Below are 26,357 nucleotides of genomic sequence, written 5' to 3'. Positions count from 1 at the left end.
CCTGGGCACCCGCTCACCCGCCTCGGATGTAATCCACAAAGGTGAACTCGGACTCCACAGCAAAGGAGAGAAGGGTCACCTGCCGGAGACAGAACATCAGAGCCCACCGAGACGGCCCCCTCCCCACAGACAGACCCCTGAGACTGCCATGCCTCCCCACAGACAGACCCCTGAGAGAGGTTCCCCCTCCCCACAGGCAGCCCCCTGAGTCAGGGCCCCCTCGCCACAGACAGATCCATGAGAGAGGTTCCCCCTCCCCACAGGCAGCCCCCTGAGTCAGGGCCCCCTCGCCACAGACAGATCCATGAGAGAGGTTCCTCCTCCCCACAGGCAGCCCCCTGAGTCAGGGCCCCCTCCCCACAGACAGCCCCTTGAGACAGGCCCCTCATCCCCACAGACAGATCCATGAGACAGCCCCCCTTCCCCACAGACAGACCCCCTTAGACAGCCCCCCCCCATAGACAGGCCCCCATCCCCAAAGACAAACCCCTGAGAAACCCCCCCTCCCTACAGATAGACTCCTGAGACAGGCCCCCTCCCCAAAGACAGCCCCCTGAGACAGCCCCCCCACAGACAGCCCCCCAAGACAGGCCCCTTCCCCACAGACAGCCCCTCGAGACAGGCCCCCGCTCCCCACAGACAGCCCCCCGAGACAGCCCCCTGGGATAGGCCCCCCCTCCCTACAGACAGCCCCCCCTACAGAAAGCCACCTGAGACAGGCCCCCCTCCCCACAGACAGCCCCCACAGACAGGCCCCCCCAGAGACAGACCCCTCAAGACAAGTCCCCCCAGGGTCAGACCCCTAAGACCCCCTCTGCCCAGAGTCAGACCCTCCGAGACAGGGCCCCCCTCTCCCCAGAGACAGGCCCCCAGAGAGACATCTAGAGACAGCTACTGGAAACAGAATGTCAGAGACCACCCCCCTGGACAGAGCCCCCAACAGACCTCTGCACCGCCACATAGAGACCCCCAAATACCCCGTCTCCCCAGTGACCCCCCCAAAGAAACCCTCCCCCACTCCGCAGAGAGACAGAGCTGGAGACACCCCTCTCCCGTCCCCCCCCAGGACATACATAGGCTGCAGGACAGGCACAGGGGTTGTCCGAGCTGAAGGGAGGAAGTTGTGGGGTGCGTCACCAATGGGGCAGGGGGCAGCATGCAGTGGGCAAGGGGCAAAGAGGGAGCTGGGGGCACTGTCTGGCCTGGGGGGGGGGATTCCCTCAGGGGCTCCGGCAGGTTTCACTCACCGTTCCAGAGTTGATGTATTTCTTCTTCTTGCATTTCTTCTTTGGATTTAACACCTGATGGAAGCAGAGGAACAGTTCAGGGACCCCCAACATCAGCACACACACCCGAGGCAGTTCTTGCCAGCACCCCCTCCCCCAGCCACCAGCCCCCTAGGTGTTCCTGCCAGCCCCCCCGGGGAACCAGCCCCCCCATGCTGCTAGTCCCACTGGCAGTTCCTGACAGCCCCCCCCAGCCGCCAGCCCCCCAGTGTTCCTGCCAGCCCCATCCTGGGGAACCATCCCCTCCATGCTGCCAGCCCCATTGACAGTTCCTGCCAGCACCTCCCCAGACCACCAGCCCCCCAGGTGTTCCTGCCAGCCCCCCCGGGGAACCATGCTGCCAGCCCCCCCACAGCCCCCCAGCCCCCCAGCTGTTCCTGCCAGCTCCCCCCAGGGGAACCAGCCCCCCTGTGCTGCCAGCCCCACTGGCAGTTACTGACAGTCACCCACCATGCTGCCAGCCCCCCCAGCTGCTCCTGACAGCACCCCCATATCACCACCCCGGGCCGTTCCTGACAGTGCCCCCCGGCCGCCAGCCCTCCCACCCTTCCTGAGAACCACCCCCCCGGGCTGACAGACCCCCCCCCGGGCTGCAACACCCCCCAGCCATTCCTGCCAGCCCCCCCAGGCTGCCAGTTCCGTGGCCATTCCTGATGGCCCCCCCGGCCGTTCCTGCCAGCCCCCCTTTGCTGCCAGCTCCCCAGGCTGTCCCTGAGACACCCCCCATACTACCAGCTGCCCTGTACCGCCAGCCCTGCTGGCTGTTTCTGACAGCCCCCCCGGCCGCTGGCCCCCCCCGGGGCTGCCATTTCCCCCGGCCATTCCGGACAGCCCCCCTTTGCTGCCAGCCCCTCAGGCTGTTCCTGAGACATCCCCCCATACTACCAGCTGCCTTGTACCGCCAGCCCTGCTGGCTGTTTCTGACAGCCCCCCGGGGCTGCCATTTCCCCCGGCCATTCCGGACAGCCCCCCTTTGCTGCCAGTTAAATTCCCGAGCCCAGAATCTTGCCTGGATTCTAGCCCTGCAGCAAACTTCAGGTGAGTGAAGCTCCTGCGAGAGCTGCCAGCCCAGAGCTGCCCATGGGGGGGGACTCCATGCCCCAGAACTGGCCCAGGCCCCCAACCCCAGTGGGGCTGAGCTGGGCATGGGGGGAACCAGGAGAGCTGGGCAGCAGCGGGCCTCACCTCGTAGACTGTGAACTGGCTCTGAGCGCGGGAAAGCTCCCGGTAGCTCGTGGCAAACTCCCCGATGAAATCGTGGCTGTGGGCAGAGAACGAGCACAAGGCAGGTGTTAGTAGGCAGCGCAGATACTCACTCAGCCTGTGGTGGGGGGAGAGGGCACAGGGGGCCTCGCCCACTATAACCTGGCACACCATGGGCAGAGGCTGTGAGACAGCCCCCTACTCTGACCTCTCAACCCCACTCCCCTCCCAGAACCAGGGAGAGAACCCAGGAGTCCTGGCTTCCAGCCCCCCTGCTCTAACCACCAGCCCCCACTCCCCTCCCAGAACCAGGGAGAGAACCCAGGAGTCCTGGTTCCCAGCCCCCCTGCTCTAACCACCAGCCTCCTCTCCCCTCCCAGAGCTGGGGAGAGAACCCAGGAGTCCTGGCTCCCAGCCCCCCTGCTCTAACCACCAGCCCCCACTCCCCTCCCAGAACCAGGGAGAGAACCCAGGAGTCCTGGCTCCCAGCCCAGTGCCCACTAGTCCTTGCTGCCTCACAGGCAGGGCAGAAATGGGGTGGCTGGAGGATGAGAGAAGGGGCAGCCCGGGTGCCCAGACACAGGAGCCTTCCAGCAGGCAGCCCCAGCAGGGCGGAGAGGTAGGGCCCAGTGGGTAGGGGCAGGAACCCAGCCAGGCCAAGGGCTGCTCCCACTGGCTCTGGACAGACTCAGGGATTGGCTCCCTGGGCCCCAGAGCTTGGAGGCCGGCTGAGGAGACCCACTGGCTACGGGGTGGCCAGGAGAGCAGTGGGATGGGCACGGGCAGCAGCCCAGGGCGAGCCCCGGGAGAGCAAGGAGGAGGGGGTTATGGCCAGGGCAGACCAAGGACCAGGCCTAAGGCCAGACAGTAGCTGGACGGAGGTGGGTGGGGCACTGGGGATGCTCCTCACAGCCTGGTCCCACCTTCCATCCCGGTCCCAGTCGTACACGTCTATCTTCACCGTCCTGAAATACAAATGCAGGCAGCAGGTTAGCGAGCACCCAGGATGGGCCTGGAGAGCCCCGGGGGGCCTGGCACCCCATGCTTCCCCCTCCCCAGCCCCAGGCCCCTGCTGGGGCCCTGCTCCCCCTCCCCCATCCCCACCTCTGGGCCCCCGCTCCCCCATGCCTCCCCCACTCCTCCGCTGGGGCCCTGTTCCCCCAGTCCCCCATCCCTTCCCCCACTCCCCTGCTGGGGCTCTGTTCCCCCATCCCTGCCCTCACTGGGCTCCCACCCCCTGATCTCCACCCCCCGGCCCCCCACTCCTGTACTGGGGCCCTGCTCCCTCATCCCCTCCCCCGCTCCTCTTCCGGGGCCCTGTTCCTCCATCCCTTCCTCTGCTCCCCCATCCCCTCCCCTGCTCCCAGGGCCCCACTCCCCCATCCCCCCCCGACAGGGCCCTGCTCCACCATCCCCTCCTCCTCTCCCAGGCCAAGCCCCTCCTGCCCCCCACTGGACTGGCCCAGAGAGCTCAGGGCCCTGCTGGGCCCGGGAGTTTGTGTGTCTGGGATCTGCCCGCGCTCTGGCTCTGTGTTTGCAGCCCCCGGTGGCAGGACAGGACGGACACGTGTCTGGCTCCTGACCTGTCGTAGTCCCCGTTGCACAAGGCTCGCACGGGGATGGAGAATGGCTGCCATACAGGGTTGAGTGTGTTTTTCACTACTTCTGTCTTGTGGCAAATCGTGAACCTGGAGGAGGCACCAGAGAAGTGGGGCTGAGGGCAAGCACTAGCAGGTAGGACCCACCCGAGCTGCCCCTCGCTGGGCATCCACCCCATGCAGCCTGGGGCGTCGCACGGCCCCACACGTACGTGCCGTCCTCGTTGCTGCGGTAGAAAACGAGGAAGGGGTCGGATTTCCCGAAGAAGTCCTTCTTGTCCAGCTTGTTGGCACAGAGCTGCATGGTGACAATGTCCTGAAAGAAACGGACTCCGTCAGGATGGGGCGGGGGGGGAGTCAGGATCCAGGCAGGGGGTGGATGGCGAGGGGCAGCTGCCAATGCAGGCAGGAGGGGCCTGCACCATGGTAGCCAAGCCCCCTGCTACCCCATCCTGCCCCCCAACTCTACCAGTGCCCCCGTCCTGCCATCAGCCCATTACCCCATCCTGCCCCCCAACTCTACCAGTGCCCCCATCAGCCCCCTGTTACCCCATCCTGCCCCCAACTCTACCAGTGCCCCCGTCCTGCCATCAGCCCCCCATTACCCCATCCTGCCATCAGCCCCATTACCCCATCCTGCCCCCAACTCTACCAGTGCCCCCGTCCTGCCATCAGCCCCCCATTACCCCATCCTGCCATCAGCCCCGTTACCCCATCCTGCCCCCCCCAACTCTACCAGTGCCCCCGTCCTGCCATCAGCCCCCCAGTACCCCATCCTGCCCCCCAACTCTACCAGTGCCCCCATCCTGCCATCAGCCCCATTACCCCCTCCTGCCCCTCAACTCTACCAGTGCCCCCATCAGCCCCCCGTTACCCCATCCTGCCCCCAACTCTACCAGCGCCCCCCTGTGATGAAGTGGGACTGTTCTTAATGTTTCCTCTGAATACTGTGTGGGTGCCTCAGTTTCCCCTATGCATTTCTTAAGTCTCTAGGTGGTGGGATCAGGGGGTATGATTGTTGCAGAGCAAAGGGCCGACACTCTGTCACCTGGCAAGTAATGGCCTGGGCCCTTCCCCCCTGCAAGGTGCCGGCTGAAGGTGTTGGAGACAAAGGGGTCAGGTGACCCCCTGGCCCGGGAAAGGAGCTGAGCAGAGGAGGGGCTGGAGGGGGTGTCAGTCTGGGGCTGACTGGGGACGAGGAGTGAAGTGCAGATGTGGGGGTCTGGCTCCCTGCCCCCCAGAATGGACCCAGCCGAGGGGTCCGGCTCACGGTACCTACAAGCTCTGTGTTAGACCCTGTTCCTGTCATCGAATAAACCTCTGTGTCCCTGGCTGGCTGAGAGTCACGTCTGACTGCGCAGTGGGGGGGCAGGACCCTGTGGCCCCCCCCAGGACCCCGCCTGGGCGGACTGGCTGTGGGAAGCGCACGGAGGGGCAGAGGATGCTGAATGCTCCAAGGTCAGGAAGGTGGAAGCCGTGGGAGCTTCTTGCCTGGAGACAGTCTGCTCAGAGAGAGGAGACTTCACCAGAGTCCTGCCTGGCTTGGTGGGGAGCAGTTCCAGAGCATCGCCCGGGGACTCCATGACACCCCATCTGCCCACACGACTAACTGGGCACTGGGGCAGGGAGCCAGGGCCAGCCCAGGCCCCAGACAGACGGAGTGTTCAGAGCCTGTAGGGCAGGCCCCACCTGACCTGGGCCACCCCACTGACATGGGGAGAGCGGTGCCCCGCCCAGCCCCATGCCTTCTCCACACACACACCCTTTGGCCCCCCAGCACAGCCCCCCACGTACACATGCCTCAGCCCTTCCCTGCCACCATCGGCCCCTCAGCGTCCTGCAGCCACCCCGAGCGCAGGCAGCGTGCCCAGGCCAGTGGAGACGCACTCACCCGGCAGTTGCTGAGCTCCTCAGCTGACAGCAGGATGGTCCCACACTTCTTCCCTGGGACCCCCCTGGGAAAAGAAACATCCCATTAGCGCTGGCAGGAGCGGACAGCAGGCAGGACAGGGGCGCAGCTGCAGCAGGTTTGGCTGCTCTCCCCCCAGGTCCTGTTTGCCCCATTGTGAAATCAGCATTTCAGCCCACTGAAGGGCCAAAGTCAATGCCAGAGCAGAGCACGCTCCCAGCAGGGGGCGCTGTGGGGACAGGGCAGGGCGCTGGCTGTGGGGGAGCTCCCAGCAGGGGGCGCTGTGGGGGCGGGGCAGGGCGCTGGCTGTGGGGGAGCTCCCAGCAGGGGGCGCTGTGGGGGCAGGGCAGAGGGTGGCTGTGGGGGAGCTCCCGGCAGGGGGCACTGTGGGGGCGGGGCAGAGGGAGGCTGTGGGGGAGCTCCCGGCAGGGGGCGCTGTGGGGGCGGGGCAGGGCACTGGCTGTGGGGGAGCTCCCAGCAGGGGGCACTGTGGGGGCCGGGCAGGGGGCGGCTGTGGGGGAGCTCCCAGCAGGGGGCGCTGTCGGGGCGGGGCAGGGCACTGGCTGGGGGGGAGCTCCCAGCAGGGGGCGCTGTGGGGCCGGGGCAGGGTGCTGGCTGTGGGGGGAGCTCCCAGCAGGGGGCGCTGTGGGGACAGGGCAGGGCGCTGGCTGGGGGGGAGCTCCCAGCAGGGGGCGCTGTGGGGGCGGGGCAGGGCGCTGGCTGTGGGGGAGCTCCCAGCAGGGGGCGCTGTGGGGGCGGGGCAGGGCGCTGGCTGTGGGGGAGCTCCCAGCAGGGGGCGCTGTGGGGGCGGGTCAGGGCGCTGGCTGTGGGGGAGCTCCCAGCAGGGGGCGCTGTGGGGACAGGGCAGGGTGCTGGCTGGGGGGGAGCTCCCAGCAGGGGGCGCTGTGGGGGCGGGGCAGGGCGCTGGCTGTGGGGGAGCTCCCAGCAGGGGGCGCTGTGGGGGCAGGGCAGGGCGCTGGCTCTGGGGGAGCTCCCAGCAGGGGGGCTGGGGAGCAGGGCAGCGCCCTGGGCTGGTGGGGGAGCAGACACAGTGACAGGTGTGTGTGGGGGGGGGACGCTGACTGGCTGGGAAGATGGTGGTGCTGAGGAATCGCTGACCCCGGAGCCAAGGGCCCTGCCGTCGCTCGCCCGCACTGCTAGGCAGGCTGGTCACTGCAGCGGGAGCCATGGTTCATGTGGGGCAGCAGGCAGGGAGCTCTGAGGTCTCCCTGGCCCCCTATGCCGGGCATGTCCTTGCCACACTGTCCCTGAGAGAGCTGGTGTGGCCGGCAGAAGGACCTGAGCCTGAGACGCCCAGCATGGGGGGCGGCGGGTCAGACGAGGGCTCCTGGGCTCCCAGCCCCCTGCGCTGCAGCGGAGCTGGTGCACCAAGCAGGCCCTGCAGTTTTCAGGGTGGGTTTGCTTGGCACATCCCCACTGCCCTCAGGAGGAAGAGCACGTGCTCTGCCGGCCGCGGGGACCCCTTCCCTCGCGGAGCCGACCCCACAGGGGACTGAGCCCATGGGGACTCGCTGGCCCCTCCAAGCCGCCTTTCTGCCAGCGGGCAGGGCCAGGAGCCCTGGGGACAGGGCAGGATGGTCCCTGGGGCTGCGGGATGTTGTTGGGGGTCCCCCCCTCAGCCCAGCCTCCCCCAGCTACATCCTGAAGAAGTCGTCTCACTCCCTTACTGGGCCTGTGTCTGAGTGCGGCTGGCCCTGCTGCGCCAGGCACCGTGACAGGCCTGCCCAGCCCCAGCTCCCCTGTGCGCCATGCCATGGGCCTGGCGGGCTAATGGTTGGGGACTGGGACACGGGGCCTTTCCCCTCTGGGGGGCACTGGCTCTCACCTAGCTCCAGGGCAGGGACTGGCTGGCTGGGGGGCAGTATGGGGGGGGAGGGACTGGCTGGCTCTAGGGGAGGCAGCATGTGGTGGACAGGGACTGGCTGGCTGGGGGGCAGGCGGGGGGGGGCAGGGGCTGGCTGGCTGGGGGGCAGTATGTGGGGGGCAGGGGCTGGCTGGCTGGGGGGCAGTACGGCGGGGGCAGGGACTGGTTGGCTGGGGGGCAGTACGGCGGGGCAGGGACTGGCTGGCTGGGGGGCAGTACGGCGGGGCAGGGACTGGTTGGCTGGGGGGCAGTATGGGGGGGGCAGGGCATGGCTGGCTGGGGGGCAGTAGGTGGGGGGAAGGGACTGGCTGGCTCTAGGGGAGGCAGCATGTGGTGGGCAGGGACTGGCTGGCCGGGGGGCAGTATGTGGAGGGCAGGGACAGGCTGGCTGGGGGGCAGTACGGCGGGGGCAGGGACAGGCTGGCTGGCGGGCAGTAGGGTGGGGCAGGGACTGGCTGGCTGGGGGGCAGTATGGGGGGCAGGGGCTGGCTGGCTGGGGGGCAGTATGGGGGGGCAGGGACTGGCTGGCTGGGGGGCAGTATGTGGGGGGCAGGGACTGGTTGGCTGGGGGGCAGTACGGCGGGGGCAGGGACAGGCTGGCTGGGGGGCAGTACGGCAGGGCAGGGACTGGCTGGCTCTAGGGGAGGCAGCATGTGGTGGGCAGGGGCTGGCTGGCTGGCTGGGGGGCAGTATGGGGGGGGCAGGGACTGGTTGGCTGGGGGGCAGTATGGCGGGGGCAGGGACTGGCTGGCTGGGGGGCAGTATGGGGGGGGCAGGGACTGGCTGGCTCTAGGGGAGGCAGCATGTGGTGAGCAGGGACTGGCTGGCTGGGGGGTAGTATGGGGGGGCAGGGACTGGCTGGCTGGGGGGCAGTATGGCGGGGGCAGGGACAGGCTGGCTGGGGGGCAGTATGTGGGGGGGCAGGGGCTGGCTGGCTGGGGGGCAGTACGGCGGGGCAGGCACAGGCTGGCTGGGGGGCAGTATGGCGGGGGCAGGGACTGGCTGGCTGGGGGGCAGTATGGCGGGGGCAGGGACTGGCTGGCTGGGGGGCAGTATGGCGGGGGCAGGGACTGGCTGGCTGGGGGGCAGTATGGGGGGGCAGGGACTGGGTGGCTGGGGGGCAGTATGGGGGGGGCAGGGACTGGCAGGCTGGGGGGCCGTAAGGCGGGGGCAGGGACTGGATGGGTGGGGGGCAGTAAGGCGGGGGCAGGGACAGGCTGGCTGGGGGGCAGTATGGGGGGGGCAGGGGCTGGCTGGCTCGGGGGCCAGTATGGGGGGGCAGGGGCTGGCTGGCTGGGGGGCAGTATGGGGGGGGCAGGGACTGGCTGGCTGGGGGGCAGTAAGTGGGGGGCAGGGACTGGTAGGCTGGGGGGCAGTACGGCGGGGGCAGGGACAGGCTGGCTGGGGGGCAGTACGGCGGGGCAGGGGCATGCTGGCTGGGGGGCAGTATGGGGGGGGGCAGGGACTGGCTGGCTGGGGGGCAGTATGTGGGGGGCAGGGACTGGTTGGCTGGGGGGCAGTACGGCGGGGGCAGGGACAGGCTGGCTCGGGGGCAGTACGGCAGGGCAGGGACTGGCTGGCTCTAGGGGAGGCAGCATGTGGTGAGCAGGGACTGGCTGGCTGGGGGGCAGTACGGCGGGGGCAGGGACTGGCTGGCTGGGGGGCAGTATGTGGGGGGGCAGGGGCTGGCTGGCTGGGGGGCAGTACGGCGGGGCAGGCACAGGCTGGCTGGGGGGCAGTATGGCGGGGGCAGGGACAGGCTGGCTGGGGGGCAGTATGCAGAGTTATAGGAGCTCCTGCCCCAGGCCCTCCCCCCCCGCATGGAGCCCCCAGGAGCAGGCGAAGGGAGGCTCACGTGAGGGGTCTCTCCAAGCGGCTCCGCTGGGATCCGATCACTTCACCCAGCGCCACGAACGCCTGGCCCAGAAAGTCCTGCCAACAAGGCTCGCTAGTTAGGGCACACAGAGCACTGATCTCGCCCGCAGGTGGGGAGGGCAGCCCATGGCGTGTCCCCAGACCCCACCCCAGGGCGCCCCCAGGGCAGGGCGGCTCACAGCACACCCCACCCAGGTGGTGGCAAAGTTTGCAGATGACACTAAATTACTAGGATAGTTAAGTCCAAAGTAGCCTGCGAAGAGCCACCAAGGGACCTCCCTAAATTGGCCGATTAAATTCAGTGTTGAGAAATGCAAAGTGAAGCACATTGGAAACATAATCCCGACACTACATACATGGGCAGCGGGCGAAGCGTCCCCTTGGGGTGGCTAGTGCCCTACTAAACCTCTTCCAGCTGAGGCCTCGCCCCTGCTCGCTGCTTTCAGCCCCCGCCCCGATAGGCCCGGCCTGGAGTCATTGTGGATAGTTCTCTGAAAACATCCGCTCAATGTGCAGCGGCAGCCAAAAAAGTGAACAGAATGTTGGGACTCATTAAGAAAGGGATAGATAATAGAGAAAATATTGTATTGCCTCTATATAAATCCCTGGTACGCCCACATCTTGAATACTGCGTGCAGATGTGGTCACCCCATCTCAAAAAAGATATATTGGAATTGGAAAAGGTTCAGAAAATGGCAACAGAAATGATTAGGGGTATGGAACAGCTTCTGTATGGTGAGAGATTAATAAGACTGGGACTTTTCAGCTTGGAAAAGAGACGACTAAGGGAGGGATATGAGAGACATCTATAAAATCATAACTGAGTGGAGAAAGTGAATAGTGAAGTGTTATTTACTCTTCCTCATAATGCACGAACTAGGTGTCACCCAATGAAATTAATAGGCAGCAGGTTAAACAAACACAAGGCCGTGCTGCTTCTCGCAGCGCAGTCAGTCTGCGGAGGTGCCAGTTCCGTTGCCAGGGGAGGTGAAGGCCAGAAGCGTCACTGGGTTCAAACCTGAAGGAGCTCAGTTCCTGGAGGACGGGTCCATCAATGGCTGTTAGCCAGGATGGGCAGGGAGGGGACCCCGCACACTGGGGTCCCTAAGCCTCCGACTGCCAGAAGCTGGGAGTGGGCGACAGGGGCTGGGTCGCTGGAGAAGTGCCCTGTTTCCCTGCTGCACCTGGCCACTGCCAGAGCCAGGACACTGGGCTGGACGGACCATTGCTCTGACCCAGCAGCTGAGCTGATGTTCTGGATTCTTGCCTGCACCCTGCCAGCCAGAGCTTGCTGCTGAAATGAGGCCAGTGCTGCAGTGGGGAGCAGGTGCTGTGGGGCACCCTGGTGGGGAGGGATGGCCAATGTCTTGGTTGGCAACTTCCACCAGCCCTTTGTGTTCCGGAGCCGCAGGAGCAATGGCCAGGGCCCAGGACAAGATGTGGGGAGGGATGTTCCCCCGGCCACCCAGGAGAAGAGAGGCCCCCCGTGGCGGGAGGCATAGGTACCACGGCTCTGCGCTGCAACTGCTCCAACTGCTTCCCTGGCCTGGAGGCGTCGGCCTGTCCAGGGCCCCCAGCCCCTCCCGCCTGGGGGTGGGCATTGCCTGCAGGGGTAACCAGCATAGGCAGGGTTCAGTCCCTGGTGACAAACGGCCCCTGCCCACCTGGGGCTCCCAGCCCAGCCCTCGCTCCCGGCTGTGCTTTGCCCATTTGCCACTGGGGGCAGGAGAGGCACGTACCTTCTGTGGTCCCAGCGTGGGCAGCAGAGAGAGAGCAGGTTACACAGGGTGATGATGGAGCCCGGGCTGCCACCCCTCTGAGGTAGCGGGTCACCCCATCGCTCTGGGCCACTGGCAGCACCGGATCCAGCCAGGCACCTTGGGGGCAGGCTCCGCAGAGCAGCAGGGAGGGGATGCCGGAGAGCCGGTGGCAGAGCCTGGGTGAGCAGCGACAAGCAGCAGCCAGGGCCAGGGCCGTGTTCTCTGTGCCAGACACGCAGTGCAGCTCCTTGGGCACGTGGCGCCTGCGCTGCGCTCTCCTGCCAGGACCAGATGGCCAGCTGCTCCCGCTGGGCCAGGCCCGCACCCAGGGCACTGCCTGGGAACCGGCTCAGCCCCTGGGCAGCTTCTGGCCAGCCCCCGCCTCGCCAGGCTGCAGTTCCCACCTGCGCAGTGGGGCTGCAAGGTGCCCCAGCAACGGGGCTCAGTCTGTGCCTCCTACAGACAGGGCCGAGCCGCCTCTGCACCGCAGCGGGGAGACCCTGAAACACCCCCCACCCCCCGCAGGGCACAGAGCCGCAGAGTCTCACTGGTCCAGCAACACGGCTGAGACTAGGGACCCGCAAGGCACATGGTGACAGGGGAGGGCTGAGCCTGGGGGAGGGCAGAGCGGGGGGCAGAGCGGGGTGCTGAGCAGTGGGGAAGGGCTGAGTCTCGGGAGGCAGAGTTGGGGGCTGGGGCTGGGGGGTCCGAGCGGGGGCAGAGCCGGGGGTGGGGCCGGGGGGGCTCAGTGCAAGGGGGCAGAGCCGGGGGCTGAGCGGGGGGGCTCAGTGCCAGGGGGCAGAGCCCGGGGTGGGGCCGGGGGGGGCAGAGCCGGGGGCTGAGCGGGGGGCTCAGTGCCAGGGGGCAGAGCCGGGGGTGGGGCCGGGGGGGGCAGAGCCGGGGGCTGAGCGGGGGGGCTCAGTGCAAGGGGGCAGAGCCGGGGGCTGAGCGGGGGGGCTCAGTGCCAGGGGGCAGAGCCGGGGGTGGGGCCGGGGGGGGCAGAGCCGGGGGCTGAGCGGGGGGGCTCAGTGCCAGGGGGCAGAGCCGGGGGTGGGGCCAGGGGGGGCAGAGCCGGGGGCTGAGCGGGGGGGCTCAGTGCCAGGGGGCAGAGCCGGGGGCTGAGCGGGGGGGCTCAGTGCCAGGGGGCAGAGCCGGGGGTGGGGCCGGGTCTACACTCACGTGTTTGGAGATGTTGCAGCTCTTGGAGTCCACGTTGTAGCTTGTGGGGAGAGAGGAGAGCTGTGAGCGCCTTGCAATGGGTGCAGGACCCCCCCCCCCGGGGCTGCCCCAGTCAGAGCCCCCCAGGAACGAGCTCCGTCCGGGGCAGCGCTGGGACGAGACGGGGGCTACGGGGCCCCACAGGCAGGGCGCTGAGCACACCCACGCCCAGCAGGGGATGGAGGCTGGTGCCCGGTGGCCGCCCCGATGCCCCGCACTGCCCGGAGAGGCCTGTGGGGCTCCTGGACTCCTTGTTGTGGGCAGCGACTGGGGGGGCACCGCTTCAAAGCACCAGCACCTGCTGTGTCCTCCGGCCGCTGGGAGCTGGGCCCTGCAGGAGTTCACGAGCTGGGCTGGGCCCCGCACAGGCAGAGACGGGCCCAGACAGGCCCCTGGCACCAGGCACAGCTGTTCCCCAGCCCCCCACACCTCATGTTCTCGCCCACCCCAGGCGCTGCTGGGTGTTCGCACACTGGCTCCTGCCCTGCATTCCAGGGTCATGACGACTTCAGGCTGGGCCCATGTTACACACTGCCCCGAAGAGCTTCTGTTCTGGCTAGGGCGGAGTCAGGAATCCTGAGAGCAGCATGAGGAGCCTTGTAATCGTCCTGCCTTGCTGCAGCCGCCCCACAGCCACCCCGGCCACCCTGCAGCCGCCACAGCCACCCTGCCATCCCGCAGCCACCCCACAGCCACCCTGCAGCCGCCACGGCCACCCTGCCATCCCGCAGCCACCCCGGCCACCCTGCAGCCGCCACAGCCACCCTGCAGCCGCTCCATCACGCCACCCTGCAGCCACCACGGCTGCCCCACAGCCACCCCGCAGCCACCATGGCCACCCTGCAGCCACCACAGCAGCCCCACAGCCACCCCACTGCCGCTCCATCATGCCACCCTGCAGCCGCCACAGCCACCCTGCCATCCCGCAGCCACCCTGCAGCCACCCCACAGCCACCCTGCCATCCCGCAGCCACCCCAAGGCCACCCTGTAGCCGCTCCATCACGCCACCCTGCAGCCACCACGGCTGCCCCACAGCCACCCCGCAGCCACCATGGCCACCCTGCAGCCACCACAGCAGCCCCACAGCCACCCCACTGCTGCTCCATCACGCCACCCTGCAGCCGCCACAGCCACCCTGCCATCCCGCAGCCACCCTGCAGCCACCCCACAGCCACCCTGCCATCCCGCAGCCACCACGGCCGCCCCGCAGCCACCCTGCAGCCACCCCACAGCCTCTCCATCACGCCACCCTCCAACCAGCCTATAACGCTGCAACCGTCACAGCCACCTTGTTATGCCACGCCTGCTCTGTCACACCAACCTGCAGCCACCCTGCCACGCTGTAGCCGCCGCCCTGTTGTGCTGCAGCTGCCACAGACGTCCCTCCACAGCTGCTCTGTCACGCTGGCCGCCCGCAGCCACCCCGCCATGTCTCAGCACACTGCAACTGCCCTGCCGTGTCACACCGCGGCCACCACAGCCGCCCCAGAGCTTTGCAACCTCACCTCCAGCTCTCCCAGGAAGGGCTCCACTTTGGCCCAGTTGGCAGCCATGCCACAAATACCCTGGTCTCCAACTATGGGCCCAGTGGGAAAGCAGGGGGTGAGCAGAGCGAAGGCAGGGTGGGGGAGAGGAACGGGGGGGAGGAGCAGAGGAGGGGGAGGGGGAGGGGAACTGGGCGGGGGGAGCTGAGGCAGGGTGGGGGAGGGGGATCTGGTGGGGGGAAGGGATCAGGTTTCACTCACACATCAAAGCGCAGGTTCTGCTTCTCCTCAAAGAAATAATCAAGGACGAACTTGCGGACGAAGTCGGGGTTCAGGGTGTTGTCAATCACTTCGGTGCGTCCAAACTGAGGGGAGAAGGGGGTGAGGGGACAGCGCTCACCTGGGGCCACGTGGCTGTGGCAGGGCCCCTGTGTCCCAGCACGTATGTGAGGAGCTGCCTCCCAGGCCTGTAATCCAGATTTCCTGGGATTAAGGCCAACGGCAGAGCCAGATCATTAGCGTGGGAGCAGGAGCCATATGGGCCCGTTTAGCAGAGCAGGGGATTAGGCGGCCCTGGCCGGGAGCCCCCGCAGGGATCAGAGTGGGGCAGGCCCAGCTCCTCAGCAAGGGGGCGCTGTGGAGCCCCCAGCTGGGCCAGGGGCCGCACTGGAGCTGGTGCCTGGAGCTGACTGGCTCGCGGAGCAGGTGCAGCCCCCAGAAAGAATCTATCCCAGGCCCTGGGCAGCCCAGTCCCGAGGCCCCAGCTCCGGCTGATCTCTGCTGGGCCGGGGGGACGGATCTGGAAATCCCCAGGCCTGCAGGTCTCAGCCCCGGCTCAGGGAGCAGCAGCATCCCCTCAGCATCCCCCCGTGAGCTGAGCCCAGGGCAGGAGCCTGGTGCTGCCACCGCAGGGTGCATGGTGCTGGCGCGGGGGAGGCAGGCAGCAGCAGCGTGACGCAGGGGAAGCAGACACGCTGCTGGCAGTGCCCCAGGAGACGCCATGCAAAGACGCAAAGCTGAGAACTCACCCTAGCCTGAAGCAAACTGAGGCTGCGAGATGGGCAGTGGTGCGTGGAGAGGGGCCCAGGCCGAAGGCTGCTCATTGCACTGCGAGCTGCCCACTCTGCTGCCCATGCAGCACCCTCCGGGTGAACAGGGAGTCGGGGCCCTGCTCAGCCGCCAGCGAACCTGGCTGCTGGGCCCAGGAGCAGCCAGGCCCATGGGTATGAAGGAGTTAGACAAGGAACCCTCTGAAAATGACTCAGAGCCGCTGGGAGTGCAGAGCTGGGCTCGGGGAGGCGCTGGGCGCGGGGCCGGGCTCAGGGAGGCGCTGGGCCGGGCTCTGGGAGGCGCTGGGCGCGGGGCCGGGCTCTGGGAGGCGCTGGGCGCGGGGCCGGGCTCGGGGAGGCGCTGGGCGCGGGGCCGGGCTCGGGGAGGCGCTGGGCCGGGCTCTGGGAGGCGCTGGCCGCGGGGCCGGGCTCGGGGAGGCGCTGGGCGCGGGGCCGGGCTCTGGGAGGCGCTGGGCGCGGGGCCGGGCTCTGGGAGGTGCTGGGCCGGGCTCTGGGAGGCGCTGGGCGCGGGGCCGGGCTCGGGGAGGCGCTGGGCGCGGGGCCGGGCTCGGGGAGGCGCTGGGCCGGGCTCGGGGAGGCGCTGGGCGCGGGGCCGGGCTCGGGGAGGCGCTGGGCGCGGGGCCGGGCGCGGGGAGGCGCTGGGCCGGGCTCTGGGAGGCGCTGGGCGCGCGGGGCCGGGCTCTGGGAGGTGCTGGGCGCGGGGGCCGGGCTCGGGGAGGCGCTGGGCCGGGCTCTGGGAGGCGCTGGGCGCGGGGCCGGGCTCGGGGAGGCGCTGGGCGCGGGGCCGGGCTCGGGGAGGCGCTGGGCGCGGGGCCGGGCTCTGGGAGGTGCTGGGCCGGGCTCTGGGAGGCGCTGGGCGCGGGGCCGGGCTCTGGGAGGCGCTGGGCCGGGCTCTGGGAGGCGCTGGGCGCGGGGCCGGGCTCTGGAGCATGGGGCCGGGCTCCAGGGGAGCGGGAGGAGACAGTGTCAGGTGGCTAAGTCTCGCCCTGGACTGCTCAGCTTTGCTCTCTCCTTAACAAAGACTCAGCCATGGCAGATGAGCCCACTGGCTTGTTTGGGGGTGGGGGGCACAGGGCTAGATGGGTGCATTGGCAGCTGGGGTGGCAAGTGGGTCTCCCGAGCACCCTGTAAGGAGCCTGTGTCAGTGGGGGCAGGGTGTGGGCAGCTGGCCGGGTGCCTGCTCTGGGCACTGGGACGGGCCCCGCTGCGCTGACGCTCGGCACTCACCTCCCTCCACTCCTTGCTGCCACTCCCCTGGACGAACAGAACCACTACTGCAGAGAGGAGAGCGCAGGGTTAATGACTGCCTCTGCATCAGAAGCCACCCCTTCCCACTGCATCTCACACACTGCACCCGACACACCCCTTCCCACTGCATCTCACACACTGCACCCGACACACCCCTTCCCACTGCATCTCACACACTGCACCCGACACACCCCTTCCCACTGCATCTCACACACTGCACCCGACACACCCCTTCCCACTGCATCTCACACACTGAACCCCCCCCACACCCCTTCCCACTGCATCTCACACACTGCACCCGACACACCCCTTCCCACTGCATCTCACACACTGCACCCGACACACCCCTTCCCACTGCATCTCACACACTGCACCCGACACACCCCATTCCACTGCATCTCACACACTGCACCCGACACACCCCTTCCCACTGCATCTCACACACTGCACCCCCCCACCCCTTCCCACTGCATCTCACACACTGCACCCGACACACCCCTTCCCACTGCATCTCACACACTGCACCCCCCACCCACTTCCCATCCCACTGCAGGTCTCACACACACTTCCCCACTGTGCACACACTTCATGCACACTCTCCCCACCTCATGCAGGTGCACCCTGTGCACGCACTCCTCCTTCCCCCGCCACTGTCCATGCATGCTTTGCACATCACAGTGACTACTCACGCACGTCACTGCACATATACACCTTGCACATATACACTGCACAACCCACCCCTCTGTGCACACACTGCATGTGCACTCGCCTACCCCACATGGGCATACTTTGCACATGCACACCTCGTGGACACCAACCCACTGCATGCACATACCTTGCACATCACACTGCATGCGTACACACGGGCATACCTTGTGCACCACATTGCATATACACATTAACCTTGCTCATCCCAACACTGCACTTTCCCCGTGCCCCTGCACACACTGTGCACGTCCCTTGTGCGCCACACCAAGCATACGCGATTCATGCATGCCCTCATGCACCCCTTCACACACACTGTGCACGACCCCACGAAGCATACACTACACACTGCACTGCACACACACACTGTGCACACCAGCCTGTCTCCTTCTCAAAAGCTGCTTCTGCCACAAGGCTCTAGTGCTCGTCTCAGCTGACTGCGCCAAGCCGGCCTGTGCAGCACCCCCGCTCCCCTGCCCCGGACAGGTTTGTCTCTGCCCAGGCTGTGCAGCTTGGTGCAATCACACACCCCTCCCACCGCTCAGTGCCAGGCACAGCCTGCAGGAGCTGGCTGCACAGGCCTTGCTGCCCCCTCAGAGCATGTTGCCTGCCTGCCCTGCCAGAGGCTACGCCCTGAAGCAGGTCCCCCAGCCAGTTCCACTCCCCACACGTACCAGGGTCAGACTTGGAGAAGGTGTCCATGTCCAGCAAGTTCCTGGGGAGACAGACAGACGGACGTGAGCCAGGCTGGAAACTTGTCCAGCAACGGGAGAAGTGGGGGAGCTGGGGTCTACGAACCTGGCTCCAGCAGGAGCTCCAACTACTGCAGAACTTGCAGCCCCCAAGCGTTGGGCCCCAGCCCAGCCGCCCTCCCCGCTCCCAGCCCAGGCCACTGGAGTCCATCCACATTAAACCGATCTGCGAGAACAGGACACGTCAGTGGAATCTGCGCCCAGGAGCGGGCAGCATCCCCGGAGCTCAGACGCAGGGTCCCCGGGCTGGGCAGGAGGGTGTTGGGAGCTGGGAGAGGAGGTCAGTGTCTGTTTGTGGTGGGGGCCCCACCCCTCTCCCAAAACTCAGAGGGGCCTGCCTGGCCCTCAGTATAACCTCTCCTTGTTGCCATGGCAGCTTGGCAGTGGCACGAACAGTAACTAAAATTAATACTTCTGTTAACAGCTGGTCCCTGCAGCCCCTGACCTCCTGGGCAGATCCACTGGAGAGTCCAGCCTGGCGAGGGGCTGGAGCACCCCGGGGTGCTGTGGGGATGCAGAGAGGACTCAGCAGGGCAGGCAACGCCACAGGCAGACGGGGAATGGTGACTAGCTGGGGGTGCCCTGACCATACAGCCCCAGCCCTGTACTAGCCCCGGGGTCCTGTCTCTGCCTTTGGGGCCTCTGGGTGAAACCTCTGCTCTGTGCGGTGTGGAGGAAACGCGGCTGTTCCCCTTTGCCCAGAGGCCCAAGGTGTGCACAGGTGAGGGGAGCCCAGCCCTCGGCTCCCTGTCAGTCGCCACCATCACAGGCAGCACTTTTAAACAAACAGAATAACCCACACTTTATAAACCACGGCAAGAAACCAAGATGGCTGTGGGCATGATGCCATCCCAGCAGAGGGCGCTGTGGGGGCAGGGCAGGGCGCTGGTTGTGGGGGCTCCCAGCAGGGGGCGCTGTGGGGGCAGGGCAGGGCGCTGGCTCTGGGGGAGCTCCCAGCAGGGGGCGCTGTGGGGGCAGGGCAGGGTGCTGGCTGGGGGGGCTCCCAGAGTGGGGGGCACTGTGGGGGCAGGGCAGGGTGCTGGCTGGGGGGGCTCCCAGAGTGGGGGGCACTGTGGGGGCAGGGCAGGGCACTGGATGGGGGAGAGCTCCCAGCAGGGAGCGCCGTGGGGCGGGGCAGGGCGCTGGCTGTGGGGCAGGGCAAGGTACTGGATTGGGGGGAGCTCCCAGTGGGGCACTGGCTGTTGGGGCAGGGCAGGCTGCTGGATGGGGTGGGGAGCTCCCAGCAGGGGGTGCTGTGGGGCAGGGCAGGATGCTGGCTGTGGGGGCTCCCAGAGGGGGGTGCTGTGGGGGGCAGGGCAGGGCGCTGGCTGTGGGGGCAGGGCTGGGTACTGGATGGGGGGGAGCTCCCAGCACGGGGCACTGTGGGGCGGGGCAGGGCACTGGCTGAGGGGCAGGGCTGGGTACTGGATGGGGGGAGCTCCCAGCACGGGGCACGGTGGGGCGGGGCAGGGCACTGGCTGAGGGGGAGCTCCCAGCACGGGGCACTGTGGGGCGGGGCAGGGCACTGGCTGAGGGGCAGGGCAGGCTGCTGGATGGGGGGGAGCTCCCAGCAGGGGGTGCTGTGGGGCAGGGCAGGATGCTGGCTGTGGGGGCTCCCAGAGGGGGGTGCTGTGGGGGGCAGGGTGCTGGCTGGGGGGGCAGGGCTGGGTACTGGATGGGGGGGGCTCCCAGCACGGGGCACTGTGGGGCGGGGCAGGGCACTGGCTGAGGGGCAGGGCAGGCTGCTGGATGGGGGGGAGCTCCCAGCACAGGGCACAGCTCCCAGCTTCCCCAGCCCCAGGGTTTCATTCTTTCCCAGCCAGCACACGCCAGGCAGCTGCACAGCTGCAAGGGACCCGCGTTACCTGGCACGGCCAAAGAACAAGTCCCTTTGCGCTCCCTTTTTTATGCCTTCAACATAAAAATAAGGCATCAGAGCTTCAGTGCGGGCGGGTGCCAGCCCCTGGGCCGCAGCCCCGAGGCCAGAGTCCACAGGGATGGGAGGAGTCTAGGAACCCACCTGTGTGCGGGGGGCAGGTGCTGGTGACTGTGGGGCTGGAGCGGTTTGATTTCATCGCCTGGTGGCAAAGAGCCCGTTGCGAAGACCCTGCCGGCAGCACGACTCAGCCAGACGCAGCTCGCAGGACTCAGGCAGCTCTTCCGGCCTGGCTCTGAGCTGCTGCTGAGGGTTGGACTCTCGGGCCAGGCCAGGGGTCCTGCGGGCTGCGCTGACTCTGGCTGGGGATTGGGGACTCTACCTGGTTAACAGACGCAACCAGCTGAGCGGAAACAGCCCCCATGTGTGCTGTGCCTGGGACGCTCCATAAGGGGAAACAGGACACTGGCCTGAGACCCCCCTCCGCCCCACAGGGCTGGCCCCCCCACTTGCCCGATCCCTCCTCCTCACGCGAGGCTGGGTCGCTGCTCGCTCGAGCCCTGCCTGCCCCTGCCTGTGCTGGGGTCGCTGCTCAGCCCCCCCCCCATGTTTCTCTGCACTCCACATTTTGGACAAAAGTGGACATTTGTCCCGTTTGCTCTTTGCCAACTGATCTAGTCGGAAAGAACAAACGGGACAAATGCCCATGTTTGCCAAAGAAGTCGGGACAGCCGGGACAGGGCTTAAAATAGTGACTGTCCTGGCCAAAACTGGACGTATGGTCACCCTACACCCGGGAGCCCTGGGGGATGCCAAGGCAGAGGGCGCAGAGCACGGGTGCTGGGTGCTGCTCACACACAGTGAAGGTCCCTGCCCTGAAGAGCTCCCAACACACAACCAGGGAGTGCAAGAGGAGGAAAGGGAGGATCGCAGGGCTACAGGGACTAGCACCAGGCCCAGCTGAGCGACAGGGCGCAGCACTCCTGGGAAACAGGTTTCTGTGGCCAGTCACCAGCTGAGGGCACCATCACTGGCCAGCCTCAGGGCCCTGTTTTTTGTGGGGCTCGCCAGGGATGTGCAGGTGAGCCCGGGGCTGACCCGCAGGGCTGAGAGCTGGTGCTGGGAAGCAGGTGCTTGAAGAGCAGCAGAGCAGTGCAGGGAGGGGGCTGCACTGGCAGGGCACTGCAGAGCATGCACTGGCGGGGAGGGAGGGTCGGCGAGCTGAACAGGGTGAGGAAGAAGTGGCGTCTCTGGCCCAGACGGTGATTGAACATGACAGGGAACCCATTTACTAGCGCACTCGGTGGTGGCTGAGCGGCTATTGCACCCAGGCACAGGAGCATCGGTAATGGAGAGATGGGCGGGGGCAAAGTGAGGAGAAAAGAGACACTTAGCAAGGTCTGAATAGCCTGACTGAGCGAGCGGGTCCCGGGGCTGCTCCCCGCCCCGAAACAGCAGCAGCCGCAGCACTTTGATCATTCCTGACTCTGTAGAGTTTGACACTGAAAAGCACCAAAGGCTGCTATTAAATCCCCCGAGCTCTTTTCTGTGCCCCATGACGCCTGCTCTCACCAGGGATGGTGGCACATTCAGAGCAGGGTTCTGCCCTGCCTGGTTCTGGGCCAGGGTCCCAGGGGGCCTGAGCCCCCTACCCAGCTGGGACTGCTCAGAAACTCAGCCAGAACAGAGGGGTCCCTCCACTCTTCCCCACCTGTGCTGGGAGCAGGGCCCAAGGGTGTTTAACACTCTGCTGGGCAGAGCCACACAAGGGAAAATGGTTCAGCTGGAGAAGGAGCCCTTCGGGCCTGGGTCCCAGCTCACTAGAGTCCCTCAGACCAGCTGCCAGCCCGTGTGGGCCTGGGGGCTGCAAAACACCAAGGGTCCCTCCCTGCCCCCTCCCTGCAACACTTCCAAAATTCTCACTGTTCCTTCATATTTATTTGCAACAGACCCCGCCCCCCCCCCCCCGGCACATCCCGGCTCCGTCTGAGGATGGCTGGGCAGATGAGGGAAAGGGGAGTTCTGTACAGTCACCTGGGTTTGCTGTGAGCAGCTGGGTCTGTCAGAGGCAGGTGGCCAGGGGCAAAGAGGGACCAAGCAGACGAGCTCAGGTCGCACCCTGCACAGGGGGCCATAAGGAAGGAGACACAGAAGCGACCGCTCCAAGGATTGTTACCTGGACTCCCTCCCGCGCCCCACCCTCAATCCCTATCGGTCTGACATGCCCATCCCCAGGGCAGGACATCTGAGAGCAGGCTCCAAGCTATGGCCTAGACCTAGGGGGGCTGCTGAAACCCCTGGCTTGAAGTGGTTTCCATCATACCCAGGTTCACTGGCTCTCAGCCCCCCACTGCACAAGCTGTTCCAGCCCCTGTATGGCCATGCAGAGAGGAAAGGGCCCAAAGCCTTTGGAAGCAGGGGCCAGGCCCAGCAGGTCCGTTTCCTTAGGGAGGCCTGGGGAAAGCCGAGACGCTCGGGGGCCCGAGCCTCGCGCTCTGTCTACGTGCGGAGCTCAGCTCTCCTGATCCAGAGAGCTTCCCTGGCTGATCAGAGGCAACAACTGCTGAATTCCGAACAGCTGTAAAGGGCAGACACGCCTCCTTGGGGAGAGGCTGCCATTTCCGCCTCTCGCCCCCCCAAAGCACAGGGCGATGTGAGCGATCCACCCCTGCTGATCCAGCCCATGCCCCCCGCCTCCTGGGGCGAGAGCTTCCTCGCTGCCCTTCCAGATCAGACAGTTAGTCCCTGCTCCTGCAGGAAGGGGGTACGGGTCTCCATCTGCTCCGAGCCAGTCACAGCCCTGGCTGCTTTCCCAGCTGGCTGAGGCACTTCTCCTGCTCCATGCACCAAAGGCTGCAGCAGCCAGGCAACAGTGCCCCTGCAGGCCTATTTTAACCAGAGCCTCGAGGGGTCGCAATTGTTCAGTTCACTTGGCTGTTTTGGGGCTTCCCTTTGCACCAGTCACGCTGGGCTCCCAGGGGTGCACATGGGCCCAGTAACCCCTCAGGCTCCCCTGGCTGGCGAGGAGCTTCACAGCCCCCTCATACCCTGGCTCTGCCTCACCAAAACCCTCGTGAGCCCACGGTGCTGCCAGACCCAACTGAAAACCAGCGATGAGCTCGGGCGCCTGGCTGCTGCACAGAGCAGGGGTGTTCCCCGGGACACCTGATGGCTCTGCCCCTTGTCCCCTGCCCTCCAGCCTCCTCTGCCTCTGCTTGGACAATGGAGCCAGACAGCCCTGGGCTGGGGTCAGAACCAGAGAGACGTGGTGAGAACGTGAGCAAACGCTGCCCATGGAGCCATGCGCAGGCAGGGACCCCGCCCGCTCCTCTGCACGTACCTTCCCCCCGGCTCGTTCCCAGGCGGCAGCAGAGCAGCTCCGGGGCCCAGGCCCCGGGGCAGAACAGTCAATGGGCTTCCAGCCTGCGCGGACGCGTCCACCTGACATTTGGGCGGTGCTGCACCTGCATTGGCTGGTGCCCAGCGAGCTGCCGGCTGCACTGCTGGGCGCAATCCTCCAGCATGGCCAGGGCTCCCCGATGCCCGTCTGGCTGCCTTTGCTGCCCCTGGTACCACCCCACGTGTGCCTAGGAACTGCAGCCCACCCGGGACCTCTGGGGCTCCCTGCCCCAGACCAGCTGGGTGGGAATCCCAAGCTGCAAGCTAGGGAGCCACTGGGAAAACCTCAGCTGTTGTCTTTGCCTGGGCCTGAGGTTAACAGCCAGGCCATATAGAGCTGGGGGGGAAGTGAGTGCCTGCTGGGGAAGGGGCGCTGGGTGAGAGCGAGCGGGGGAGGGGCGCTGGGTGAGAGCAAGTGACGGGGGAGGGGCGCTGGGTGAGAGCGAGCGACGGGGGAGGGGATGCACTGGGTGTAGACCAGCTCTATCCTGGGCAGGCCATGCTCTCCCCCGAGCGGGACCAGACTCTTACACGGCCCTTGCACCGTGGTCATGCCGACGAAGTCTCACTGAGCGGGGGTGAGGGCTGGCGGGTGTCGCTCTCACCAGCAAACAGAACGAAAACTGCATTTACATTTAGGGGTTAAGAGGAAATAATCACCGAAGAGCAAGTTTGCTGCGTGCGCAGGCTGCACATGCGTCAAACACACTATCCATGCACACACGGCAGGCACACACGCTCATGTACACCCACTCTACGCACACATGGTAGACATGCATGCGTGCTCACATGCATGCACAGCTGGCACACACACATACATGATGGATGTCCTTTCACACTCACATGCTGTCACACAGGCACACATGATGGACATGCTTTGCACGCTCGTGCTGTTGCATGTGCACACACAATGGGCATGTGTTGTACGCTCACATGGTTGCATGCACGTGCACGCTGGGCATGTGTTACATGCTGACAGGCCATTGCATGCACACACATGCTGGACATGCATTGCAAACTCACATATTGTCCCATGCACACACACAATGGGCATACGTTGCTCTCATGCTGTTGCACACAAACGGGAATGCATTGCACATTTACACGTTGTCCGACACACACACATGGTGGGCATGCATTGCACGCTCACAGTCGCATGCACGCTCACACAAGGGGAATTAATTGCATGCTTGCATGCTGTTGCACACAAACACACCATGGACATGCATTGCATGCTCATAGGCTGCCCCAACACATAAACAGTGGGCATGTGTTGCACGCTTACATGTTGTCAAACACACACGATAGGCATGCATTGCACGCTGTCATTCTATTGCACACAAACACATGATGGACATGTGTTGCACGTTCACACGCTGTCCCACATACACACACGATGGGCATGCGTAGCACGTTCACATGCTGCCCCCCCACATGATGGGCATGCATTGCACGCTCACACTCTGTCCCCCACACACAATGGATATGCATTGCATGCTCACACGCTGTCCCACATACACACGATGGACATGCATTGCACTCACACACTTTCCCACACATACACGATGGACGTGTTGCACGCTCACACACTATTCCACATACATACAATGGCCATGTGTTGCACGCTCACACACTGTCCCTCACATACATGGTGGACATGCATTGGACGCTGAGAAACACACAATAGCCATGTGTTGCACACTCACATGCTGCCCCACACACACAGATGATGGACATGCATTGCATGCTCACATGCTGTCTCCCTCACACACAATGGCCAGGTGTTGCACACTCACAAGCTGTCCCCCCCATGATGAACATGTGTTGCACGCACACATGCTGTCCCACACGCACACGATGGCCAGGCGTTGCACACTCACACGCTGTCCCACACGCACACGATGGCCAGGCGTTGCACGCTCACACGCTGTCCCACACGCACACGATGGCCAGGCGTTGCACGCTCACACGCTCTCCCACACGCACACGATGGCCAGGCGTTGCACGCTCAGGCTCTCCCCCACGCACACGATGGCCAGGCGTTGCACGCTCACACGCTGTCCCACACGCACACGATGGCCAGGCGTTGCATGCTCACACGCTGTCCCACACGCACACGATGGCCAAGCGTTGCACGCTCACACGCTGTCCCACACGCACACGATGGCCAGGCGTTGCACGCTCACACGCTCTCCCACACGCACACGATGGCCAGGCGTTGCACGCTCAGGCTCTCCCCCACGCACACGATGGCCAGGCGTTGCACGCTCACACGCTCTCCCACACGCACACGATGGCCAGGCGTTGCACGCTCACACGCTCTCCCACACGCACACGATGGCCAGGCGTTGCACGCTCACACGCTCTCCCACACGCACACGATGGCCAGGCGTTGCACGCTCAGGCTCTCTCTGGCCAAGGCGCCCGTCCCAAGCTGCCCGTGGCGCCCCGCGCCCCCTTGCCCGACGGACCCGCGCAGTGCCGGGGAGGGAAGGTCTGGCTCTGCCCGGCTGCCGGAGGCTCCCGCCCGCGCCCGGCGCTGCCCGCGGCCCCGCACCTGCAGGAGACGGTGAGCTCCAGCTTGGTGGCCGGGACGCTGGCGGGCGCCGGCTCCAGGGCTCCCGGAGACGCCATCCCCGCTGCCGGCTGCTGCGCTCCGGGCGCGCCGCGCTAAGGCAGGCGCGGGGCGGGCTCCATGGGCGGGGAAGCGGCGGCCCCGGGCAGGTCCGTTCGCCGAGCCGAGCCGAGCCGGAGCCTCCCGCGGGCGCCCTGCCTCCGCCCCCGCCTGCGTCCGCTCCGCTCGCCCGGCGCAGCGCGTCTGGCCGCGGCCCCCGCCCCGCCCGGCGGGGACCGGCCCCTGGGAGCCCCGGAGCCCGGGCACTTGGGCCCGGCCGGCCCCTGGGAGCCCGCAGCGCTCCGCCCCGCCCGGCCCTAGTTAAAGCTCCGTCGAGGGGCCAGCCGAGACCTGAGCCCCAGGCGCCCCCCAGGGACCCCACCCCGGCCCGGCCAGGGCAGAGCTGCCCCCTAACCCCCCCGGGCACAGGCAGCTCTGCCATGGTCCATGGAGGGGGCAAAGGGCCAGGACCCC

The 26,357-nt window shown here is 66.5% G+C and overlaps 1 protein-coding gene across 3 annotated transcripts in view; it reads right to left on the bottom strand.

Annotated features, from left to right (window-relative positions):
• Window positions 1–26,013, bottom strand: part of CPNE9 (copine family member 9) — a 37,223-nt gene extending 11,210 nt beyond the window's left edge. The window contains exons 1-14 of one of the 3 annotated variants that reach the window (XM_045023013.1): window positions 25,827–26,013; window positions 17,917–17,957; window positions 16,517–16,563; window positions 14,481–14,584; window positions 12,696–12,735; window positions 11,496–11,498; window positions 9,737–9,813; window positions 5,979–6,042; window positions 4,300–4,403; window positions 4,073–4,177; window positions 3,413–3,454; window positions 2,472–2,547; window positions 1,248–1,301; window positions 18–79 (exon numbers count right to left, since the gene is read on the bottom strand). In XM_045023013.1, the coding sequence (XP_044878948.1) occupies window positions 18–79; window positions 1,248–1,301; window positions 2,472–2,547; window positions 3,413–3,454; window positions 4,073–4,177; window positions 4,300–4,403; window positions 5,979–6,042; window positions 9,737–9,813; window positions 11,496–11,498; window positions 12,696–12,735; window positions 14,481–14,584; window positions 16,517–16,563; window positions 17,917–17,957; window positions 25,827–25,903 (896 nt within the window). In that variant the 5' untranslated portion in view covers window positions 25,904–26,013. Of the gene's footprint in view, window positions 1–17; window positions 80–1,247; window positions 1,302–2,471; window positions 2,548–3,412; window positions 3,455–4,072; window positions 4,178–4,234; window positions 4,259–4,299; window positions 4,404–5,978; window positions 6,043–9,736; window positions 9,814–11,495; window positions 11,499–12,695; window positions 12,736–14,480; window positions 14,585–16,516; window positions 16,564–17,916; window positions 17,958–25,826 lie in introns of those variants that run through there. The other 2 variants (XM_045023014.1, XM_045023015.1) reach the window with 2 other exon arrangements.
• Between the last annotated feature and the right edge of the window lie 344 nt (window positions 26,014–26,357).

This window comes from Mauremys mutica, chromosome 7, assembly GCF_020497125.1.
Source record: "Mauremys mutica isolate MM-2020 ecotype Southern chromosome 7, ASM2049712v1, whole genome shotgun sequence".
In the NCBI taxonomy this organism is placed as follows: Eukaryota; Metazoa; Chordata; order Testudines; family Geoemydidae; genus Mauremys; species Mauremys mutica.
This window is presented reverse-complemented; position numbering and strand designations above follow the sequence as displayed.